Source organism: Bos indicus x Bos taurus, chromosome 22 (assembly GCF_003369695.1).
Source record: "Bos indicus x Bos taurus breed Angus x Brahman F1 hybrid chromosome 22, Bos_hybrid_MaternalHap_v2.0, whole genome shotgun sequence".
Lineage (NCBI taxonomy): Eukaryota > Metazoa > Chordata > Mammalia > Artiodactyla > Bovidae > Bos > Bos indicus x Bos taurus.
The window spans coordinates 50384345-50409892 of NC_040097.1; the positions used below are offsets into that span (position 1 = coordinate 50384345).

Genomic DNA, 25548 nt, shown 5'->3' on the forward strand with positions numbered 1-25548 from the left:
CAGAAAAAATTAAAGGGGAGCAAATCAACCAACCTATCAATGTTGTCTGAGATAAGTGAAAATGCATCCTTGAAATGACTTCAGAACTACAACTCCGTAAAAACAAGAAGGCAAAGTTGAGAACATCTTTTAGAAAGCAGAACACATGAGATAAAAGGGATGGAAAACCAGGAGAGAGAGTATCTGGCTTGAGACCTATTCCCCTTCCCCCCCAAGTCAGAAATCAAAGTCGAGCTCCCCAAATGCCTACAACACTTAGCCCCAGAGACGCAGGAAGCAGAGCCCGCCATCCTCGCCCACGTGGGGCCACCTCTGGGGCCAAGCCCAGGCCTCACCACGCCTCCCGTGCCCTTCCTCCTCGGGTCAAAGGTGAAGCTGCGTGCTCAGAGTGCCGACCGTCCTTAGCTCCATCCCCAGGGGGCACTGGACCAAGTGTGCCTGCCCCTCCACGGGGAAGGGTGAGCTGGGCACCAGGACTGAACCCATCCTTCCCGACAGCTTTGCCCTTTCAGCCACAACATCACTACCCGCCTCAGGGCAGCCAGGACTAACTCATCTTCCCTGTCGTTCCTCCTTGTGTCCATCTCAGGAAGGCTCACCCTCCCTCCCCTGTGCTCGTCCCCAAAGGACCCTAGATGAGCCCGACTCTGTCTCCACTTCCTAACCTTCCCCAAAGCCCCACCCTTGCGCTGCCCCCTCTGGTTACCTTCTGTCATCAGCAGCCCCTCCGTCCCCTCTGCACGTGCCCATCACCCCAGCCTGCTCCCCCGAGGGGCTGCTTCCCCTGCAGCCCGGCAGCCCCTCACCCCTGCTGAGCCCGAGGACGGATCAGGGTCCCTTGCTCTCCTTGCTGTTGCGCACTCGCCTCCCTCTGGCTCCCTGAACTCCTAATGCAGCTCCCAATCACATCTCCTCTTTATAAACACTCACCACCATCACCCCGCACTCTCGTCACCTTTGTGGCTCCTAACATACCCGCAAGGTTATTCCTGCCTCAAATGTTGGCAAATTCAAAACCCATCTGAGCAGAGGATCTCTTACAATGAATCCCTCGGTTTCTGGAACAAGGATCTTGCCATCTACCCCACCCCACCCTCAGCTGCTTGCTCCCACTGTCATGTACCAGATCTTTTCACTGCACACCAGCCAGCCCTACCCAGTGCAGCCCCGTGCATCTTCCAACCACTACTCTTGATCTTTCCAGTTCATTCTCTCTGCACCCAACTCCAAAAATCCTTCCACTCCACAGGCACCTACGACCATTGTCTGCATCTTCTCTCCATTGTGCCTTGATGTCTTCCTGGATTTCCCATAAAGCTCCTTACCCAGCTTAATCTCAAGGCTTATCAACACTCTGGCATATGTCTGCCGGAGTCTCACTTGGTGAAATCTAACACTCTGCTCACTCCATGCCTACACCTATGCTGCTAAATGTGCCTGGAGAAACAACAATGCTTTCACACAAAATGCCAAACCGCATCACTGAACTTTCATAACACCAGGGAGAAAGGAGAGAATGGGCCACACTTCCAGAGGGGGAAAACAGGTCACAGATAAAAATACCAAAAATCAAAATATCCTTGAAATTCTCAATAGCCAAACACAGGAGGCCAGAAAACACTGAAACAATTTCTTTGAAAAACAAGATGAATGCAAATGATTACAACAAAGAAGTCCATACCCACATCAAACTGTTAATTGAATAAAGGGGTAAGGTGACATTTTCATTCCTGTTAAGAAAAATTTATTGCCCCCAAACTGTTCTCCAGAAGCTGCTGGGGGATGTACCCGAGCAAGAGAATGGAGGTGGAGGGAGGGAGGCCTAAGATGCCGCGGAATGGGGTCCAGCCTGGAGCTGTACAGGCAAAGGGAACCTCAGATGATGAGCAGGGTGGTAAGGTCTCTGTCCCCAGGGAGTGAGCCAGCATGTTCAGAAGGGCTGAGCCAGACGTGTCAGGAACCAAAAAATGGAACTGAGGGAACACAGGAGGCATCGGAAACACCGAGTGTGGGCCGAAACCATTGCTGGAGTCTGCAGCTACGAGAAGCCAGGACACAGGAAACCAAGCACGTGATGAGGCAACCACGGTCCTGATCTGAGGGGAACCACGGAGATGTGAAGGAGATGAACCCCAGAATACGCCCCGCGGTTCCGCTGTGCGCGGTGTTCACAGGCTTCTGATGACACAGACCGATGGGAGTCACGGGAGTCACGCTGTCCCTTTGTAGGGAGGGAGTGGGGACGGGAATGCAGATGTCGGGCAGGGAGAGGGGATGAAGGAAGTGAAGTCCCCACGCTCCACAGAGGGGTGCCACCAGGACCGCCTTAAGCAGAAGAGCCGAGAAGCAGCGTAGGCACGTCACACAGAAGCGTACAGGGCAGTGCGCACCTCCTCAGTCAGCTAAGGGGCCAACATGAGAATCTGCCTTCTTAACAGGCATACAGAGCTGACTCCCTAAGCTGTGTCCCGTAAAGACTAGGAGACAACAGAGGTAAAAATGACTTTTTATCCTTCAACTCTTGAGTAATGATGTCTGAAATAAGCACATGTCTTTCTGGTGCACATTTTAATTTGCTCACGTTTTGCCACATGATTTAGTCAGTTACAATTAAGATTACCCTCCCATGAGAATGCCTTTACCTGTGATAGTAGCTCTTCCTTTTCCCCAGCGAGTTTTCGTAGCCTTACGTCTAAAACAAATGAAAAGTTTGTAATGATGTAGTATATAAACAATTTAAAATAATTCTTCAAATTCACAAATAGCAAACATCTGATAAACAATTTACCACTTTGAGTATCAAAAGACATGAAGGCTTTAATGATGAAAGGAAAAGTACTAGATGATCCAAGACATATTTCCACACAGTTGATGTTTATCAGGCACTGAATACATTTGCTCCCAAGAGCAGTGATTTTCCATGTGAAGACAAATGAAAGTACAAAGATCATTTCCTTGTTTCAAAACTTTTCAAGTTTTACCAGGAGACAATCCCCTGAAAGCCAAGGGTATCCACACAGGCTTTTAAGCCCTTAGAATAAGAAAACAAACTCCGGGAGACAGGACAGGGCTGAGAATGAGCCTGAGAGGGGGTGCTGGAGCCAAGAACGCACAGGAACACAATGCCAGGCGCAGGCAAGGCCCACAGAGCCTGTGTGTGTTGGGGGGTGTGGGGCGCGCACTGAGACGTGGGCCGTCAAGGCTCAGCAGAGGCTCCGCAGCAGGACCACGGGGCCGCTCCTAGCCTCAGGGGATGGATGCTCCCTCCCAACACGCAGGAGAACAAGCCTCTGGGCCGACGGGATGCCGACAGAGGACGGGCTCCCCACGGTCAACCAGTCACCGCCAAAGGCTCCAGCCACCCCACAAGGCAGAGGAAACCCTGCAGCTGCCCGTGGCTGCACTCGCCCGTGCTCCATGCGTGCTCCGCTGTCAGAGGGCTGACGGTTACGCTTCCAGAGTTCCCTCCTTGAGAGCGGGCCTGCCGCTGTCATATACACATTCTTCTAGGAAACTGACATATGCATGAAAATTAAAAAGGAAGAAAGCTCACTTTTCATATAAAAGTGGCTGATGCTACAGTATCCACCTGTGCCATCCTCTAGGACTGGATTCTGAGTGGACACAGCAGATGGGCATTTTCCTGAGGGTAGTGTCATTAGGCTCTCAAAGCATCGAATTCAAGTGGCTTAGCCCTTAAAGCATTACTGACTGGGGGATTTTTGTAGAAACTAACGCTGGTGGCTGGCAATTTGTTATGTAAGTGAATATTGAAACGCCTCTGGTCAATAACATTCAAGTAACAAAAGACCTATTAATAGTTCCTGGTCAAAAAGCTGCTAAGAGGCTCAGAAGCCCTGCTCTGGAATAACAGTCCTCTGATAACTTTTGGTCATCTGTTTGGTGCCTTAAGAAGTGCAGCGGCAAAGAGCTACAGAATCCTGGCGTGAGTCACAGAACAGAAAACCAGATGCTCCCGGAAGAAGAAACTTTGAACACGCTCAGGAAGCCACCGACCACCCTCTGGCTCCCCGGGACAGACGTGCTGGATTCTCTCTTCCCAGAAAGTAGTGTTTAAATGACAAAGCCACATACACACACCCACATGCTTCCGACCAGTGGCCTTCCCCCCTAACACTCACTGCTTGGCAAGGGCCCAAGTGCTGCTTTCCCAAAGTCAAGGACGTCTTAAGACAGCGTGCCCAAGTGTCTTCCTCTCAAAGGATGTCGAGAAGGCTCAGACCGCCCTGGCTTTTGTTTTCCAACAGAGGATGTGACCAGGTTGATGTCCAGGGGGACAACACGAACCCTAGTCAACACAGCGGCAGTGTCTTACCGAGCGGCCCTTCCCCTGCCGACTCCAAGACCTGGGCGGCTTCCTGAGACACGACGGTGATGGCCCCGACTGCGGGCTCCTGGTGGACGTCGCCATTGGGAGTGCCGTCGGGGATGATGACTAAGCCGTGTTTCTGCAGGGAAGAAGAGACCCAGTGTCACAGCAGAGCCCCCAGGGAGGCAGGAGGCGGCAGCACGGTGGCCCTGTGATGACACACGCCTGCTGCGGGGACCCCTGGTCAGCACCAGCCACACGGGGTCCAGCTCTGCAGACGGACTCGCACCTACCAGCTCTGGGCGGGAGAGCCAAGGACACTCTGCGTTTAGGAGGCAGAGGGGACAGGGCGGCAGGAGGAGGAGCAAAGCGGCGAGGAGCTCACGTACCTCTCCCACCTCCACCGCTGCCTTCAGCTTGGCCAGCTCCTCCCGGAGCGCGTCCCGCTCGCTCCTGAGGCAGCCCGCGTGCTCTTTCAGTTTCTCAAGGGCCTGGTTTGGATGGGGCAGCAGGAGAAAGGGCACAGAGAGAGAGCAAATGAAAGGGAGCAGAGCAGCGCCTGATTCAACTTCAAAAGATAAAGCGTCAGGGACAAGGAGGCCTTAAGAGCTTTGGACACAAGCAGTTAGATGTGGAGGGGACACAGAGTCCTATGCATCTAGCTTCAGAAGAAAGTTTTGTAGAAAGTGGTTAATCGTGTGTAAATCTGGCAGAGCATGCTTAGCACATCAGGCAAGAAAACAAGCCCTTTTTAGTCAGTGAAAATAAACAGAGAAGGAAAGTGAAGAAGAAATAATACTAAAATAAAGTTTTCCTGACAAATCTCCCAAGTACGCTTTTGTTAGGTAGTCCAAAACCCACATTTCATGTTAAACTGAACTAGTATATTCAAGAATATACTTGATTTTTTAAAAAGTAAAAATGGGTTCTGGAATAACCAGTATATATACAATGTATTTTAATTAAATACTGGCTGCAGTAATTGTTCTCTACATCATATGGTAAAATATTCCTCATATACCACTCAATTAAAAATAGCTACCCCCCCCCCCGCCATTTCTCAAGGATATGTTTTTGTTAATTAAATGCAACTAATGGTTGTTTGCTTTTCTGATATACGTTCAAAATGTGAAAAACTGATGAAATAAACCCAGCCCACTTATGGAAGGTAGCAGAATATGGGTTTGCAAACAGGCTGTTGAGTCCCGGCACCTACTAACTGACCCGTGCCTCAGTTTCCTCACCGGAAAAAAGGATGATGTCAGCACCACCCACGGGCCCAGGCTGAAAGGAGTACTCAGTGGCAGCACCCTGCAGTGCAGAAGATGCAGGAAGGTTCAGGAAAAGCCGGCCTGGATTCCTCGTGTATTTTCCCTGTTGTTGCCTAAAGCTCACAGCTGTCAGAGCTGAGGACAGTGGAGCAGAAGCAGGAACACGTTTGGTCCACGCTGACGCACTGTTATGTCATAAAATAGCCCAGACTTCAAAAGCCACCCAGGTCAAGCAGTGTGTGCAGACATCTAGCAGCTGGGCTATTTGAAAAAGCCTTTGTCTGCACATTCGTTCCCACGTTTAATGTTTCGACCAGCGTTCCCATTCATGCAAGAAGCTGAACTATAACAGGTAACTCTCCTCTTGGTTTAGAGTCTAGAAGTGGGCCAACTGCTTAGTTACTCACTGCTGAAAAGCTGGACAACTTTCTAAATCATTAGAATCCTATTTTCCAACCAGTAAGTAAATAAGGGACGATGGCAACTGCCATTTGTGTAGCTCCAGGTCTTAAAATTGACGGCTCTCATGTATTTTTATATTTAATTTTTCCCTTATAGACCCTGTACTTTCCTTATCCCCATTTCACAGATCAGAAAATTGAGGCTCCGACAGGCTATGTTTTTTATCCAAAGTCACAGTACATGGCAAAGCCAGAAAATGAATCCTGTTTTTTGGTTCAAAGCCCTCGCACACTCTATATGTATCATCACCCCATGAAGGCCACAATTATCTTCCCTTACTGTCTCCCCGGATGCTATGGGAAAGTAGTTCACAGGACAAGTCCTATTCCTCCTTTGCCCAAACTGCAATGTGACCATCCAGCTTCCTCTTTCAACAATTTACGTTCATACTGTGTGTCGAAAGTCTGCCTGTGAGTTAATAATGTGCATTCCTAACACACAAGGCATTTAGTCTAACACTTCAAGCCAGTATTATCTATCGCTGTTACATTACTAGCAAGTGTAACATTAGGACAGCAGAGCCCAGCACCGCCGCCCCGTCTGCGGCAGCCTCTCCCCTCTGGGCTGCTGTTCTGGTTACAGGTGTCCACGTGCACTGTCGCGCCATGCATCGCCACACGCACCGGGGTGGCGGCCACCGTCATAGCATGCTTGGTTAACAACACGAGAAAACCCCTCAGGAACGGACCAATTTGAAACTGGAGTTCTAGCAAATGCTAGTACATGGCGTTCGTTCCTTTTCCCAATCTTACAGCAGACTGTATCTTTACTTTTGGACTTTCAAATTTCACCTTCCCATAATTATGGGTGGGAAAATAAAATACATCCTGCAAATCCTCCCATCTTACCACAGAGTTTGAAGACTACTGAAATACCTTATAACTGGACCAAATGCGTTCACACTGGATCTGAAATCCTCTGTATTACCTGACCATATAATCACTGCTCTTGGGCTTGTCTTCCATAATTGTTCCTACAGTAGATTTTTTTAGGGTAAAAAGTACAGCTTGCGGAGCTTTAAATAATTTTTACCCCTGACCTAACCTCAAATTCTAGGGTCAAGAAACCTGAAAGGCTGAACTTTTGGACAATGGGTTATAATTACATAGAGGCACAAATATCTTTAGTGAGAATGGGAGTGAGCCTTGTGCGAGGCTGTAGGGACATACAAGCCCTCACACACACCGATTCGACACATGACCCCTGGGTGCTCAGAACGACTCTGGTGCTAGACGAACGACCGCTAGGGTCAATGGAAGAATTAAAGAAAACTGAACTGAAATTAAAGAAAACTATATGAGAATAAGGGCCATGTTCCTTCATGGAGCTACTAAATTTAAATCTTGATCGTGAAGCTAGAGACGTGATGTATCAGGTAGTCACAGATACTTAAAATGCATCTTTTAAAAGTCAAGGGAGGACCACCTAACACACAGTATGATGGCTACTACTGAAAAAAAAGAGTGTTGGCAACAATGGAGAGAAACCGGAACCCCTCTACAGTGCTGCTGGAAAGGCAAAACGGTGCAGCTGCTATGGAACACAGTATGGCTGTTCCTCAAAAAATTAAATTACCATATAATGTAGCAATTCCCCTCCTGGGTATGTACCCAAAAGAAATCACCAGAAGAGATTTGCAAACTCATGTTCACAGCAGCGTTACTCACAGCAGCAAAAAGATGGGAGCAGCCAAGTGTCCATCAGCAAATGAATGAGCACACAAAGGGCACAAACACACACTGGAATATTATCCAGCCTTAAAAGGAAGGACTCTGACATAGGCTATGACACGTCTGAACCCTGAGGACATGATGCTTAGTTGAAACAAGCCAGTCACAAAAAGACAGATACTGTATGATTCTACATATAAGGTACCCAGAATAGTCAAATTCACAGAAACGAAAGTAGAATGGGGGCTCCCAGGGGACGGAGGAGGACGCCCTGAGGAGGAGTTGTTTAATGAAGTTCAGTTTCAGTTCTGCAAGATGCAACGAGGTTCTGTGGAACCTCCAATGTGAATCGACTTAATACCACCAAACTCTTTACTTAGAAATGATTTAAATGGTCAATTTTATGTTATTTTTTGTATGTTACCACCACCACAACAACAAAACAATTTTTTAAAGCAAAAGACGGACAAATTTTTGATGCATAAAACACCTTGGATGACTCTTAAGGGGAATTATTCTCAGTGAAAAAAATGTAATTTCAAAGGGTTACATACTGTGCTGCTGCTGCTAAGTCACTTCAGTCGTGTCCAACTCTGTGCAACCCCATAGACGGCAGCCCACCAGGTTCCCCCATCCCTGGGATTCTCCAGGCAAGAACACTGGAGTGGGTTGCCATTTCCTTCTCCAATGCATGAAAGTGAAAATTCAAAGTGAAGTCGCTCAGTCGTGTCCGACTCTTCGCGATCCCATGGACTGCAGCCTACCAGGTTCTTCCGTCCATAGGGTTTTCCAGGCAAGAGTACTGGAGCGGGGTGCCATTGCTTTATAAAACATTCTTAAGATGACAAATTATAGAAATGGAGAAGAGCAGTTGCCAGCACCTGGGATGGTGATGCTGAGGCAGCAGGTATGACTACAAGAGAGCGATAGGAGGGACCTCTTACAGTGATGAAAATGTGCTCCATCTAGATTAGATCAAGATCAATGCCCTGATTGTACTATAGTTTTACAAGATGTTACATTTTGGGGAAACTGGATCAAGGGCGCACAAGATCTCGTGAGTCTACAATGATTTCCAACATTTTTTAAAAGTTTGGGCTTCCCAGGCGGTGCTAGTCGTAACAAACCCGCCTGCCAATGCAGGAGATGGAAGAGAGATGGGTTCAGTCCCTGGGCTGGGAAGACCCCTGGTGGAAAGCATGGCAACCCACTCCAGTATTCTTGCCTGGAGAATTCCATGGACAGAGGAGCCTGGCGGGCTACAGTCCATTGGGTCACAAAGAGTCGGACATGACTCAGGGACTGAGCCCCACCATGACCAGCTAATTTCAAGCAGAACAAGACCTTAGGTCCTCAGGCCAAAGTTCTCCTCCTCTCTCTTCCTCCATCTCCCCTGACAAGGTGAGTCTCCACAACAGAGCTCCTATGCCATGAGGAGGTTGCCAGTCAAAAGGCTACCTGGGATGAACTGGCAGGAATGTTTTCAGTCTCCAGAGTACTTGGGATCTACCTAAAGGTCTTAGCAAAAAGGCACTGAGGACTTCTTCCTTATCTGGGCCCCTGCTCTGGGGAGTTACGAGGATACAATTAGAGGTGACGTCACAGTTTGGCAGCGCCAGCAAAATCTTACATTCCTATCCACTTCCGTAATTAAAATGATTCTAATCTCTTCCTATTTTATTCACCAAAGATTTATGGGATGTTAATAACTTCTCCCCCACCACCCTCTATCCTCTGCTTCTTCTCCAGATTGTTACAATGTAAGAGCATCAAATTACCCACAGAGTTTGAATTAAATGCCTATAGCTGTTTCTGCATAAAAATCCTGGGAAAATAAAGAACAACTTCCTTAGAAAGCTCCTGCTTGTACGTTTTACAAGCACAGAGTCAGCTGGAGAGAGGAGTTCTTTCCAGGCATAGGATCGGGTTTTCCCAGGGAACTTTCTGCCTTCTGCTAATTTATTTCACTCTGTATAAATGCTCAAAGATAATCAAAGGACAGAATTTTAGGAGTCTCTAAATTACATTTACATTGGTCTATTCCTTGTCTATGAGCTTCAGGCCAAATCCCAGTTTCACTTCATACCCTAATGCTTTTATCTTTCCAAAGCAGTGTCTCCTGGAGTTCGAACACCTCTTTTGTCATGGTGTCTATTTTCTGCTGCATACGCTGCTTCTCCTGCAGAGGAAGAGGGGAAGAGGAAAAATAAAAGAGCAGGAAGAAAAAGAGGATGGGGTGAGAGGGAGGAAAGCAGAAGAGAAATAAAGCTGATAAAGAAACTTAACAAAAGGAGAAAGTCTGTGATGAACAGGGAAAGCAAGAGCTGCTTGTGGGAAGGAAGGATGACACGCAGCGTCTCGGCGCCGTGACAGCCAGCGAGGGGACTGGGAACAGCTGTCCCAGCCACAGCCACGGCAGCCAGCCAGTGGGCTTCTGCACACGCCCAGCTAGCTCCACACGTGTACTCTTCTGCTCATGACTGCCCTTCCTCAAACATGGGACACTTGCACTTCTAGAGAGGGGAAGTCAGACTATCATGAGCACGTGACCCTTATCACTGACAACAAGCAGGAGTTTCTGAACTCTATTGTTTTAAGCAGAACTGAAAACAACGAGAGGGACACAGCTCCATCATTCTGAATTTCCTTTAGCAGCAACTATGATAGCAAGAACATCCTAAGTTACAAATGAACAGTCACAGCAGTTTTAGAAATGCTTGGATTTTGGCAATCAGCAATTCTTAACTCTTGGGTAGGCAGTGGTGCACAGTTTATACCCTCTTACATTTAGCAGGTTTTCTTTTCTGCCTTACTGGTGAATTATCATCTCCCACTTTCCCTACTCACACATCTCTCATGTACTTTACCGTGTGGTTCTCAATTCTAAAGACCAAAAAGCGTTATTTTGGCATAGCCAAGATTCTTCAGTTATAAGTAAACGTGCATATTAACATCTGGTGGTGGTTTAGTCACTAAATCGTGTCTGACTCTTGGGACTCTACGGACTGTTAGCCCTCCAGGCTCCTCTGTCCATGAGATTTCCCAGGCAAGAATACTGGAGTAGGTTGCCATTTCCTTCTCCAATATTAACATTTGAAGGATGTTAATTCTAAACATAAGAAAATACCTAAAACTAAAGTTTGTATACCCAGCACCGTAGGCTTTTAAGTTAGAGACCATACTGACAAGTTGTAAAAGTCAAGCATTAAAATTCCTCTTAAATGCAATCATCACATTAAAAATTAGAACACTTAATCAGTTCTAATGTATGTTACTGAATTTGAGAAGCAGCTCCCAAAGCAGTTTTATCATTCTTTTGAAACTGTAATGAGGAAAAATATATATTTTAACTAGAAAAAGAAGTAAGTGGCTGGCATACTGACACACAAAAACAAGAAGACAAAAAGGGAGAAGAAGTCATACATTATTTTTAAATGCCAACAAGACACAGAGTTTGGATAATATACTTCTTGCCATATATGGAAAAACTAAGACAACTAACTCCATATGTAACCTGATATTTTCAAAGGCTATCTGTTTGCATTTAGAATTCACAAATTCTACCCGCTTTCAGCAAGCCAAGTTGTTATTCTCAAGAATGACAAAAAAGTAACATAAATCCACAAATAGAATCACTTCTTTTCCTCCATTAAATCATTTTTAAAGTCATCTGCATGGGGGGAGATTAAGTGAGTCAGATCCGTGGGGGAAGAGAAAAAGGAGGGGGAAAAGGCAGGGGGGAGGGGAGTCCTGAGCCACTAGGGACATGGATGAGTTGAGTGTGACACAGGAGAGGCATCTCAGGTCGCTGGAGCGGGCCTCCCTGACATCACCACGGCACCGCTGCTCATCAGCACGAGACGCGCTGGGAAACCACGCTGAGGAAGCAAACAGGAGCCAGTCCCAGCAAACCTAACCCCATATTTATTAAAAAATGGCAACCTCAGAGGAAAACCACATTTAAGGAAAAACAGAGATGCATGCCAGGTAGCAGGCCCAAAAGGATGAGAACTGCTGTCAAAGGTCTCCTGGAGGCCCACGGGGCTCCCCTCCTAGGACCCTGCCGCGGTCCTAGAGCTCCCTGCCGGGGGAACCTGAGCCGCAGTCTCAGCCAAGCTTCGCTTCTGTCTCCCACCAGGTATCCAGACAACTTCTTTTCATTTAGCCATTTCAGAAGTGCACCTACCTGAGTGAAGATCAAACTTCTTCTTCCCCAAGAATCCTGTCCCCAAATACAGCATTCACTACATTCCCAAGGACCATGGTACCCTGTGGTGTCTCCTTTTGCCCACTTCCTAAGGTATCGTTAGGGGAGAATGTGCTTAGGAATAAAAGACAGTAACAAAAGCTTCTGCTATTAAAAAGAAAATACTTAGAGGGCTCACAGTAGTAATTTTTAAGCCTGCTCTCATGTTTCACACTTGTAAGACGTTAGGGTGCAGCCAATGTGAAGAGACAGGACAGGGTTTGTGGCATTTTAACCCCCTTCCCTCCCAACACACGCGCCCTCATTCCGTTCAGTGCATTTTCTCCTCAGAAAAGGTCTTTCCGCAGCTCCCGCACGTACCTCAATGAGCTCGTCTCTTTGTCGGAGGCCTTCTTTAAGCTCGTCCATCTTGTGCTGCAGCACGCTACACATATGTTTCTGCCTTTCCAACTCCTGTTATTGAAGAAGTGATACGGTTAACAGAGATGGTGGCACACGCAGACTGGAGCAGCTACAGTGTAACAACAGAGAGGCTGCGTGTGACCTCAGACACACACCTGCACCGCCACGCACTTAGAAAAATTCTGCATTCTATGGAAAGGCTCAGGAAATTCTCAATTTTCATCTCATATGGTTACATATCTAGAAAACCCAAACTAATCAATGGCAAAATTACTTTGAATAATGAAATGACTTTAGTAAAACAACAGGTTATAAAATTAACATGCAAAATTCAAGAAGTGCCACAGATCAAAATAAGAGAGAAGATACAAGAAACACACTATCAAAAAATAAAATACATACATGTAAACTTATAAGATATACCCAAAATATATATGAGGAAAATAATATAAAACATTCCTGGAAGACAGAACAGAAAAGTAGGACTGAACCAATGGAAAGGCATACGATGCATCATAAAAATATAGGTTCCCCCTGAAATAACCTATGCATTTAATGCAGTCCAAATAAAAATAACAACAGGTTTTTCTCTCCACAGAGCAACATAAGTTGATTATAAAGTTTATTTGGGAGAAAAACAAGAAAAAATAGCTGGAAAAACACAAAAAGAAAAAGAAAGCTAACCTTACTAGATATTGAAACATTATAATACAGCTTATATAATTAAAACTGTTGTAATGGCTCATGAATACAGACCAATGGACTAGAACAGAAAAATCCAGAAGCAAGCCCAATTACATATTAAACAACAACAAAACAAAAAGCGGTTCAAATCAATGAGAAAAGCTAGGCTTTTAAATTAGCAGTGTTGGCGTAACTGGATACAAACATGGACAAAGAAAACTGGAAGCAAACTTCACAGTATACAGCAGAAGAGATGCACAGAAAGAAAAGGGAGAGAAAAACAGAGACAGAAGAAAGGAAGTTAGAAACAGTCACTAGAGAAAAGATGAGTGTATCGCTATAACCAAGGAGTGGAAAAAACATTACTAAAAAATGACTTAAAAGTCCACAAACAAGAAAGGGAACGGGGTAAAAAAATTGGACTACATAAAAATTTAAAACTTTTGGGAAATTCCCTGGAGATCCAATGGTTAGGGTTTCGTGCTTCCACTACAGAGGGCAGTGGTTTGATCCCTGGTTGGGGAACTAAGATTCCACAAGCAGTTGTAGTGGCACCAAAAAACAAAAAAACAACTTCTGCACGGCAAAGACACTATCAACAAAGAGAAAGACGAGTGACAAATGACCACAGAAACTGTTTTACCAAGTTTTATCGGAGACAGAAAGATACCAACTTTCCACATAAAGAGCTTCGAAAATTAGAAATGAGGAGGGAGAAAACCCCACTATTATTAGAATAGGCTAAAAAAAAAAAAAAAGGGACAGTTCACAGAAAAAGAAGTACATTGCTCTGAGTATGAAAAGATGCCCATACTAAGAGAAATGCAAAATAAAACTGTGTTTCTCACCCAAATACCAATAAAAGTCCCCAAAGTTAACAATATACTCAGGGGAAAGTAGTATGGAGAAGGAAACAGGCCCACTCTTACAGTGTGTGGGAATACAAAATTGTACAACCCCGACAAAGGAGAATTCATCATGTCCAGCAGGGTTACCAGGCCTTCTGATCCAGCAAACTCATTTTTCTGACTTGCACAGATACCGGCAAAAATACAAAAAGACCTATGCAGTACATTGGTTTTGCAGGACTATTTTGAAGAGCAAAAGACTGCAAACAACTCAAATGTCCATTAATAGGAAACTGGTGGTACAAACTGTAGTATAGTGATACAAAAAATGAAAGAGAAAGAGCTCTCATCAGGTGAGAGAGTCAAGATACAGGAAAATAGTACAGTATGCTACCACTTTCTAAGAAAGGAGAAACACAAATATATTTTATTTTTTGAATGGGGAAAAAGGTCTTCTTAGGATTAAAAAAAAAAATGGGAGTATAAACCATTTAATTTAAAAAGTTCCCTTAAGGAAGGAGAAGAGAGGGATAAAAGAGAATGAGACAAAAGACTGACTTCTTTGAATTTTTTTTGTTACTGATTTGACTTCAGATCTGTGTAAATAATTCACAAATTGTATAAAAAATTTCATAGTGGAAGCAAGCCAAGTGTCCATCGACAGATGAAGGACAAACAAAATGTGGTACATAAATACAGTGGAATATTATTCAGGAAGAAAATCTCATCACATGCTATGAACATGAATGAACCCTGAGGACAGTATGCTAAGTAAAATAAGCCAGTAACAAAAAGACAAATATGATCCCACTTATATGAGGTACCTGGGGGAGTCAACCTCATAGGGACAGAAAGTAGAACTGCTGCCAGGAGCAGGAGGAGGAACTGGGGGGTTGTTTAATGGATACCGAGTTTCAGTTTTACAAGATGAAAAGTTTTCGAGAGCTGTTACACAACAATGTGAATGAACATTAATGAAATGCATACTTTAAAATAGTTAGGATGGTAAAGTTTGTTATTTTTTTTTATCACAATTAAAAGTAAAAATAATTTCATAATAAAAAAGTTGAAAAAGCAATTCCTAAATATTGAAAGGAAATGTAGTGAACCTAGCTATATGTATCCAGTTAGTGGTATAAGCACAGAGAAACTATTTCAAGTAACTTTAAAAACAATGGTTGTACTATATACAAGCCTAGCAGTAAAATAACAACCAAACACAAAAAAACAAACATGCTTTTAACTATTTTCAGTAATTATACTGCTGGTGGTAATGCTGGTATTGCTATTCTAGGTACTGTGGGATAAAGCGATGAAAATAGAATATAACAAAATTACTCCCATCCCTAGTGACTCTGAGAACTGGGAAGGGTAGTTTCAGGAGAAGGAGATACGCATATGCAAAACAGAGGTCAAGTAAAAATCCTAAATCTGAATAGAAATTAGCACTTATACACATAACATATTTTGACTTTAAAAACAAAAGCATACCCCGTACACACATGGCCCTCATGCAGCACTGAAAAGGCCTGGAGACAGTCACCAACACTGGCATATGCACCGAGCACCCACACTGCTCCAGCGAGAGAGCCAGGGCTCCCCGGGCTCACGGCCGATTCAGGTCTGGAGCAGAAAATGTACCAGACAAGCCCTGAAAACTTGCTTACACTATACAGCAAAGAAGCTATCAGAGCCAATCAGACTCAGGCCGAAATTACTTGGGAATCAACCTGAAGATGTTCACTTTAGACAAAAGTGGGACAACTTGAAAATCAGTAAGAATAAAGCTACAGTGGATGGAAATCATCAAACGAATTCCTCCCTTCATAATGGTTTTTAAAAAATAATTAATAATTGGTCACTGTGAGAGGATGCTAAACATTTCTTATTTTGAAAACTTGTAAACAAAGGAAAAGAGTCATGCTTTTATCTTGCCTTTCCTCTGTAAACTGTTTCACTGAGTAATAAGGGATGAGGGGCAATTTACACGAATAAATAAAGCAGAGTCAAGTGAAAAGACAAGTTATGGAATGGGAGGAAATATTTGCCAACCACGTATCTGATAAGGAACTTGGATCTAGAATATACAAACTCTAACGATGCAATAACACAAAAATAATCCAATTTAAAAATGGGCAAAGGATCTGAACAGACATTTCTCCATAGAAGATGTACAAACATTACACATATCAAAATATACTCAAAATCATTAGTCATCAGGGAAATGCATTCCAAAGCCACATCTCCTAGGATGGCGAGGAAGAAACTCAGATAAGAACAAGTGATGGTGAGGACTTGGAGAAATCAGAAACTGCACACACGGCCGGAGGGAATGGAAAATGGCGCTGCAACCTGGAAAAGGGCCTGGTTACTCCTTAAATGTTTGAACACAGAGCTGCCGGATGACCCAGCAATTCCACTTCTAGGTATAATATTTAAAAGAAAGACGAATGTTCCCACAAAAAAACCAGTACACAAATGTTTACAGCAGCATAATTCATCACAGATAAAAAGTGAAAAAAAATGTCCATCAATACACGCATGGATAAACACGGTATGTATCTATACAATGGAATATTAGGCTATAAATATGAGCGAAGTACAGATGCATGTACCACACAGATGACCTTGAAAATATTAACCAAAGTGAAAGAGGCCAATTATAAAAGACTACATAGTATATGACTCCACTGATATGAAAGGCAACTAACTCTACAGCAGAGACAGAGAGGAGAACCCGCAGTGGTTACCGAGGCTGAGGGGCTGAGCGAGAGGACTGCTGAAGGGTACGGGGCTGCTTGCTCACGTGATGAAACATTCCAAAATTGGTTGTGGTTGCATTTGTCTGTGAAGATGCAAAATAACCCACTGAACTGTATACTTAAGATAGATGAAGTATATGGTATGTGAATTTTATCTCAATAAAGCTGTTTTAAAACAATGATGAAAAATAAAACAGTAAAGATAAAAACAGAATGTTATTTTGCCACCCCTAATCAACTAGTAGATATAGACACCCTGTTGCAGTATCACAGAGATGCCCTATACCTGGGCCTCCTGAAGGAAAAGAACCTATGAAGTAGACTGAACCCGCGTGTGATTAAACCTCTAAACCTAACTATTTATAGGAAACACAGAAGAAAAAGGAGCATGGTAGAGAACCATGTTAATGAAACAGCAAAATCCCCAAGACTGTCAGAAACTGTTAAGAACAGCAGTCCAGTTTCTTGAACCCATAAACTACAAGAGAGAAAAAGAGATGAAAGGAAACCTATAAATAGAGATCTGTGAGACGTGACAGCCAACTCCAATGTGTGCAACTCACCAAGACTCTAAGTATAAAAAAGAAAAATCATTTATCACGTTTGAAACAACTGAAATTTTAACAATGACAGGATATATATAGTATGAAGGTCTTGCCATTATATTTTTAAAAGAGAGGACATGTTTAAATTCATATTAAATTCAGGAATATTCTGGCGGTCCAGTGGTTAGGACTTGGTACTTAATACTGCCCAGGATCTGGGTTCAATCCCCGGTCAGGGAACTAAGATCCCACAAGCCATACAGTGTGGCCAAAAATAAATAAAATAATAAACTCATATTAAAATATGGGACTTGCTTCAAACAAACTGAGTGGGGGGAGTTGACATGGTAAAACTGGCTATGCACTGATGGCCTGTTTGGGGTCAGTGATGGGGTTCAGGAAAGTTCATGATATGCTTCTCTCTCTCTCTTTTTTTTGGGGGGGCGGGTCTGTTTAAAATCTGCAATAGAACATTTTGTTATATCTCAGATAAACTGTAAAAAAAAAAAAAAGGAAAGGAAAAAAAGAAAAAGAATTCCCTACTATAATGCAGACATTCCTAACCAGGCATTCTGTCCCTGAAGTATAGACACAATACGTAAGATGCAGTTACCATAATCCCAGCAGAAAACACGAAAGACATTTTGAAAGGTGGCATGAATATTGCTGTGTAAAGGAAACAGGAACATCTCCTGTATGAGGCAGTATCTGTTTAGGAGAAGAGAGGCTGGGCTGAAGGTGCATCAGAGACAGACATGCCCACAAAGTCTTCTACATCACCGTATTTGAAGCAGATTCCCAGGGCATTAAAAAAAACACACACAGACTTTTCAAAGTCAAAAACACAAGATTTAGAAACAAAAACAAACTGAAAAAACCCCACAACTCTATGTATACTAAGACATCTCTATATCCTAGAAAATAACAGGAGGGAAAATGAAGTTGGTTAAAACAGCTTATCATAGGGATTTTTTTTTTTTTAATGCTCAAGGTCATTGGAGTAGATAGATAAGAACTCATTTTAGTACTGACCATTCAATACACAGCATGAGCTTTTCTTCTGTTAGAAGCAAGAGCCAGAAGCAGACATGAAAAATGTGTGGCAAGGTAGAAAGAGAGTCCAAGGACTAAGAAAAGTACGATGGCTTGGACTCTCCAAAACTGGCTGATGAGATACAGGAAGAATCAAAGAGGAGCCCATCTACATCACCACATAGTCAATGAGCCGCTGTCATCAATATGAAAACACCCAGAAACCTCTATCACCTTATCTAGATGCAAGTCTTCTTATCCTACTGTTTTTGTTTATAGACATTATTTTTCTGAGGAGTTTAAGGCAAAATCCAGCAGAAACTACAGAGTTCCTAAATACCCCTGAGCCCCCTCCCCACTCCCAGAACAGCCTTCCCCCGCTATCAACATCCTAAACCAGAGGGATATATTTGTTGCCATCAGTGAGCCTACACTGACATGTCACTGTCACTGAAAGCCCATAGCTGACATTAGAGTTCATGCTCAGTGTTGTACGTTCTGTGAGTTGTGATACATGTACAACGTATGATATAGAATAGCTGCTGCTGCTAGTCACTTCAGTCGTGTCCGACTGTGTGCGACCCCAGAGATGGCAGCCCACCAGGCTCCCCCACCCCTGGGATTCTCCAGGCAAGAACACTGGAGTGGGCTGCCATTTCCTTCCACTGCTGCCCTAAAAATCTCCTGCACTCTGCCTCTTCAGCCTTCCTTCCCCTAGTTCAGTTCAGTTCAGTCGCTCAGTCGTGTCTGACTCTGCGACCCCATGAATCACAGCACGCCAGGCCTCTCTGTCCATCACGAGCTCCTGGAGTTCACTCAGACTCATGTCCATTGAGTCAGTGATGCCATCCAGCCATCTCATCCTCTGTCGTCCCCTTTTCCTCCTGCCCCCAATCCCTCCCAGCATCAGAGTCTTTTCCAATGAGTCAACTCTTCACATGAGGTGGCCAAAGTACTGGAGTTTCAGCTTTAGCATCATTCCTTCCAAAGAAATCCCAGGGCTGATCTCCTTCAGAATGGACTGGTTGGACCTCCTTGCAGTCCAAGGGACTCTCAAGAGTCTTCTCCAACACCACAGTCCAAAAGCATCAATTCTTCAGCTTTCTTCACAGTCCAACTCTCACATCCATACATGACCACAGGAAAAACCATAACCTTGACTAGACGGACCTTTGTTGGCAAAGTAACGTCTCTGCTTTTGAATATGCTATCTAGGTTGGTCATAACTTTCCTTCCAAGGAGTAAGCGTCTTTTAATTTCATGGCTGCAGTCACCTTCCCCTAACCCTGCTGCAAATACATCGTGACACTTTGTAGAAGTGACAAAAACAGACTGGAATGAGCATTTTCAGTCCTCAAGAAATCCCTAGAGAGTCTACAGTAATAATGTGGGTCCCTTAGAGGTTATATTAACACCTTTTCTCCCTTTATTATGTACAAATACAGATTGTTATTGCTTCTAACAATTCACCAAAGCACATTTCCTAAATTCTTTTTTTTTTTAATACAATGTACTGCAACTTATTTCTTCATAGTAATATCCATCTGTTCTGCTTGGGCTGATTTCAGCACTTTTTAAAAAATCCAATAAACTTTTAAGGGAATGCAACTTGTTTCCTGCGGCTGTCAAAAGGCAAAACCAGGCCTTGGGCAGTGGCTTTTATTTTCCATCTGCACATTTTAACAATACAGCTTACAAATCGCTAAAGAAAACATCTGCTGATTTCTGATCCACATCTCCACACTGTTGTTTCCAAATAACTGGTTAAAGACTTCTCCCCAATCATTTAGAAAACAGGTTCTCTTGAAAAATGAGAGAAGAAAAGAGAGAAGAGAAGAAAAAAAGAAAAGAGAAAAAACGAGCCATCTCACTGAAAGCCTTTGGAGCTTTGTGGAGTTCCAGTTATAACAGGAAGAAGTAATTCACTGTAATTGTCAAATTAAGAGACAGAAAATAAAGATAAAATTTGAACTGCATTCTATTTTCAGAAACTAAAGGATGTGATAAGTTCCCCCTTATGAAAATAAACTAAATCTTATAAAAATTAAAAAAGAATATTCCAGGAATGGCAGTCTCGTGTTCTGTCGATCTCCTTGCACCAATCCGTTTTTAGGGAAATACCATTCCCCGGGACCCTGGCCTCTTCCATCAAACCCAGTACTTAAGAAAAAATGTTAATTCTCCTTTATTCTTCATCGATAATACTAACAACCATTCACTGAACACATACTATGTGCCAAGTAAACACTTTATAGGCAGTAATAATCATTAACCCCTCACCACAGAACTATGATGTAGGTATTACTGGCCCCATTTTACAGAAGAAAACAGTACTTTTTAAATAGCAGGTTTTAATTTTCTGACCCCAGAGAAAGGCATGATGTAAAATGAGCAAATTACCTTTGATTTTTCTTCATTTTCTCTATAAAATTCCGCCATCTGTTCCTCCTGCTCTTCAATAACATCCTTTAGGGTATCTACTTGGTATATCAAATTGTTCTTCTCATTGTCTAACTGTGCATTGGAAACCATGGCTTTCTTGTATTTTTCTTCCACTTCAGATAAAGACTCCTAAATGAAAGTCAGAGTCATCAGTCTAACATCTCAAACATACCCATCACCTATAGCCCTGGCACAGACACATGAAGATGCATTTTTGCAAAATACAAGCAGCTCTGGAAACGCTGTTTAGTAACAAGCACATGAAGCAGGAGGACGACAGAAAGCCAAGAGTACCACTGCAAGCACTCCCTGGGCTCTCCGCTGCCCAAGGAAACAAGCGGCGGTGCAGCCTCTGAAAGACGAAGACATGCAGACAACACGGAGGAGTCACGGGAACAGTCACAAAATGAAGGCTCCTTCACGTTTTCAGAAATGGTACTCCTGCAGTTTCAACAACAAGCTATCTGGTACTCTGAATGCAATGACAGGGAATATAGCCTCTTTTTATACAAGCAAATTTCATACTCCTTTGAATTTCACCATTTCTTGGATCTGTGTTTTCAGTACTTTCCTCTTCTCCATGATATTAATAAATGTATCCACATTTTCTCTGGAAATTATTCAAATATTAGCCATTTAAAATAAGCGACACAAAAACAATTATTTTTTTTAAAAAGAGCTACCAGGGCAATTCCCTGGTGGTCCAGTGGTTAGGACTCCATGCTTTCGCTGCAGGGCCTGGGTTCAATCCCTGGCTGGGGAACTCAGATAACATAAGCTCGGCTGTGAGCCCCCCTCCCCGCCCCCCAAAAAGTGCTACCACTAAATGCCTAAATTTTTATATACTTCAAAGTTTCCTGCCTAAAATAGCTTACAGTCTATTTTTGAATAGCTGCTTCTATTTTGGTAGATTACTATTACCCAGCAACTTTTTAAAGCTAAAAAGAAAAACATTTCACATAGAAAAAGATCATCACTTCTGTATTTTTAAAATGCTGATGCAAATGTTAACAAATAAAAGAGCAATGATATTTGAACTGAGGGTTCTGAGAGTCCAGAATCCTTTACACATCTATGATCAACTGATATTTGACAAGGGTGCCCAGACAACTCAGTGGGAAAAATAGTTTTTTTTATAAATTATGTTGGGGCAACTGAGATCCACATGCAAGCAAATAAAGGTGGACTCCTACTTCACACCATACCCCAAAATTAACTCAAAATGGATCACAGTCCTAAATTAAAAGCCAAAATTATAAAACTCTTTCCCCAAAACACAGAAGTAAATCTTTATGACTCTGGAGTAGGCAGTGGTTTCTCAGACATGAAACCAAAAGAAAAAAACAGACTTTATAAAAATTAAAAACTTTTATGCTACAAACTATATCATCCAGAAAATAAAAAAGACCATGCAAAAAATGGGAGAAAACATTTGTAAATCTTATGTCTGATAAGGTACCTGTATCTAGAATATATAAAGAACACTTAGAAATCAAGAATTAAAAGACAGACAATTCAATTTTAAAATGGGAAAGGATGTGAACAGATATTCCTCCAAAGAGGGTATAAAATGGTAAAGAATATAAAAATATTCTTAATATCATTAATTAAAGAAATAAGACCAAAACCATAATGAAATACTACTCCAGACTTAATAGGATGGCTAGTAAACATAATCAAAAAAACAGATAACAAGTGTTGGTGACGAAATGGAAAAGCCAGAATCCTCATACACTGCTAGTGAGAATGTAAAAGAGTGCAGCTGCTTCGGGCCAACAGTCTGGCAGCAAGTCAAAATGTTAAACATAGAGCTGCCATATGACCCAACACTTCTATTTCTAGGTAATCTGCCCAAGAGAAATGAAAAGATATATCTATACAAAAAACTGGACACAAATGTTTGCAGCAGCATTATTCATAATAGATCCAAACTGTAAACAATTCAGATGCCTATCAACTAATAAATGGATAAACAAAATGTAGTAAATCTATACACTGGAATGTTACCCAGCAATTTTTACATATATACACACATACATACACACACACACAGATGCATGTTATGGCATGGATGAATCTTATGACATGGATGAAAACATTAAGTAAAAAGTCAATCACAAAAGACAACACTGACTAGTGGTCTGGGAGTGAAGGAATGGAGAACAACTGCTGATTAGTATGGGGTTTCTCTCTGGGTAATGAAAATACTGTAAAACTGGTGATGTCTGTGCAACTCTGTGACTATGCAAAAAAAAAACAAACCACTACACTGTACACTTTAAATAGGTAAATTTTATGGCATGTGAATTTTACCTTAATAAAGATACACAAACACATACACTTAACTGTTTGCAAATCAGGAGTATATTAATGTTTTGGGGTTTTTTCCCAGAAAAAATGAACAAACTTTTAGGCCAACTCCATACAGTACAGAATTTGGAATGATTCTGATCCATCTTAGAGACAACTAGCAAAAATGAAAAAAAAAGAAAAAGAAAAGTCATCCTCACAACTCAGTCCCACACAAAATGGGGTGTGACTGCATGAACACCAGAATCTGAGGCAGTGTAAGCAGCAGCTGCAAGGATACAACATATAAAGTAAAACTGACATAAAATGTATGGAAGTCACTTTTCTTTAAACAACAGACCACAGAGGACTAGTTTAAGTGTCAAGTAGTTTTAATGATTTTAATCTAGTTCACACAGTGATACCCATAAGGAATTAGTTTACTTAAATGTATCTAAGGAATTGATTTTCAGTGTAGGTTCTAGACTAGAAGCAACAACATTATCTAGGACCTGGCTAAAAATGCAAATTTTCAATAACCCCATCCTAGACTTTTTGGATGAGAAAATCTGGGAGTAGAATCCAGCAATCTGTGCTATTAATGAGATCCAGGTGATGATGGATGGAAGTTGGAGTGGGAAAACACCCCTCACAGGCAGACGTACTTGAGAATAATGTCATAAGCAATGACCCAGCATTCTTTTTTAACAGGATATAGGTACACCGACAACCACTGTGCTTTGCCCACCAACTGGATGATTTCGTAAATGACTTTTTTCTTCTGTTTAAAAGACTCATTTCAAGGATAAACATAATCTGAAGTCAAGTTCAATTATACACTAATTATGAATTAAGAAAAGGGGTCTTATCTATTCAGAGTTTCAAATAAGGTGAATCTGTTTTCTGTATCCTTCAAAGAATGCAATAAATGGTAGGTCAAAAAGAGGAAAATGTTCAAAATAAAATGAAAAACAAGTAAGAATTCCTCTCAATCATTTGCTTTCCTGATACATTATGTTACACTCAATACTTTAAAATGAATGTACTGACTGAAAAGTCCTGGATTTGTTCCCTTGATCTAAGATATTTCCAAGTCATAGCTCCAAAACTTGGAGAGGAGAGCAATAAGGCTACGGGAGCACACAGGCACACTGACTGGGGTTCTCCTGATGTCACCAGTGCCCACACACGGCTGTCCGTGGTGTCCAGGCGCCCCAGGAATGCTCTCCACAGGCCTCCCCCCCTTTCTGGTCCTGAGTCTTAACTGTGTGCCTCTGGGCCACAATCACCCGCATGAAGGTTCTGGCTGGTAGTTGGCCCAAGTCCAGTCACGCCAGGGCAGCTGAGCAAAGCCTTTGCTTGTTAGGTTCATACTGTGCTCCTGGGGCATTGCCCAAGTCACCTTTCTGAATGCCTTGTTTACACATTTTTAGAGGCCTGGTGTCTATGTTAAATAGGGAACTACCTGTGTTCAGAGAAACTTACAGTAATTCATAATATTAGACCTGGACTTCTTAAGGAAACACAGGGAAGAGCATGATAATCAAGTGCCATTTATAATTAAAAGGTCTGCCACACACCTACACTTCTTTGGAAAACTGGTAGCCATTCTTGCCACCATGTAAAAAGTGAATGTGTTAGTTGCTCAATCGTGTCTGACTCTTAGTGACCCCATGGAATATAGCCTCTGTCCATGTAATTCTCCAGGCAAGAAGACTGGAGTGGGTAGCCATTCCCTTCTCCACGGGATCTTCCCAACCCAGGGATTGAACCTGGGTCTCCTGCATTGCAGGGAGATTCTTTACCATCTGAGCCACCAGGGAAGATCCCTATTTAAATTTGCCTCCAAATTCTTTAAGGCACTGAATGTGTGTAACCCTTTTTGACCTATATGTAAAAACAACACCAAAACACAGTCCTCGTGCTTCAGGGTCTTTCCACCACAGGGGTTATTTACGGTAATGCTCTCTCTCTCAGATGCTTCTTCCTCCTATTTCTAACACTGACTGCATTTGGTGACAGAAATAGGCAATGCTCTTTTATTTAGCTTGGAAGAATTTTAAGGTTTAATTCTCAATAAAAAAAATATTCTTAGAACATTTCTTAGGTTTTTGCCTAACTCAATTTCGTAAGGCTAAGACACAAGGGATATGTAAGCATTTTACAAGGTTTAAAAACTGAGTCCAGCTACCTTTTGCTGAATATTCCACCAACTACACCACACACGTAAATATCAGCAGAGACTGGAAGTTCGCCTTTCACTGCAGGTTAAGCACATGCTTGAAAGACAAACACTGTTAGTAAAGCCATGTGCAGTGGGGTTAAGAGAACCCGTGAAACCACCGTTACTGACACTTCTGCGCACAGACAGCATGCTTGGGCTACAGAGAGGGCCCTGATACCTTTAGTTCTTTAAGCCCCTGCATGTATCTCCCTTCTACATCCTGAATCTGGTCCTTAAGGTCATAGATATCCTGCAGGACATAGGAATGAACCATTGCATAAAACCACACGCAAAGTCTCAAAGGATTCATGAAAATGTGAATTACTTCTGAATAGACCAGACCAAAAGAAGAGAAGTCACAGTACACAAACGTGGCTTCC

The 25548-nt window shown here is 42.7% G+C and overlaps 1 protein-coding gene across 26 annotated transcripts in view; it reads right to left on the minus strand.

Moving 5' to 3' along the window:
• Positions 1–25548, minus strand: part of LRRFIP2 (LRR binding FLII interacting protein 2) — a 109920-nt gene that overhangs the window by 5757 nt on the left and 78615 nt on the right. For 11 of the 26 annotated variants that reach the window (XM_027522951.1, XM_027522947.1, XM_027522946.1 and 8 more), the window contains 7 exons: positions 25347–25418; positions 20614–20784; positions 12301–12393; positions 9820–9912; positions 4720–4821; positions 4337–4469; positions 2643–2692 (listed from right to left, as the gene is read on the minus strand). In XM_027522951.1, the coding sequence (XP_027378752.1) occupies positions 2643–2692; positions 4337–4469; positions 4720–4821; positions 9820–9912; positions 12301–12393; positions 20614–20784; positions 25347–25418 (714 nt within the window). The remainder of the gene's footprint in view (positions 1–2642; positions 2693–4336; positions 4470–4719; positions 4822–9819; positions 9913–12300; positions 12394–20613; positions 20785–25346; positions 25419–25548) is intronic. The other 15 variants (XM_027522954.1, XM_027522950.1, XM_027522948.1 and 12 more) reach the window with 5 other exon arrangements.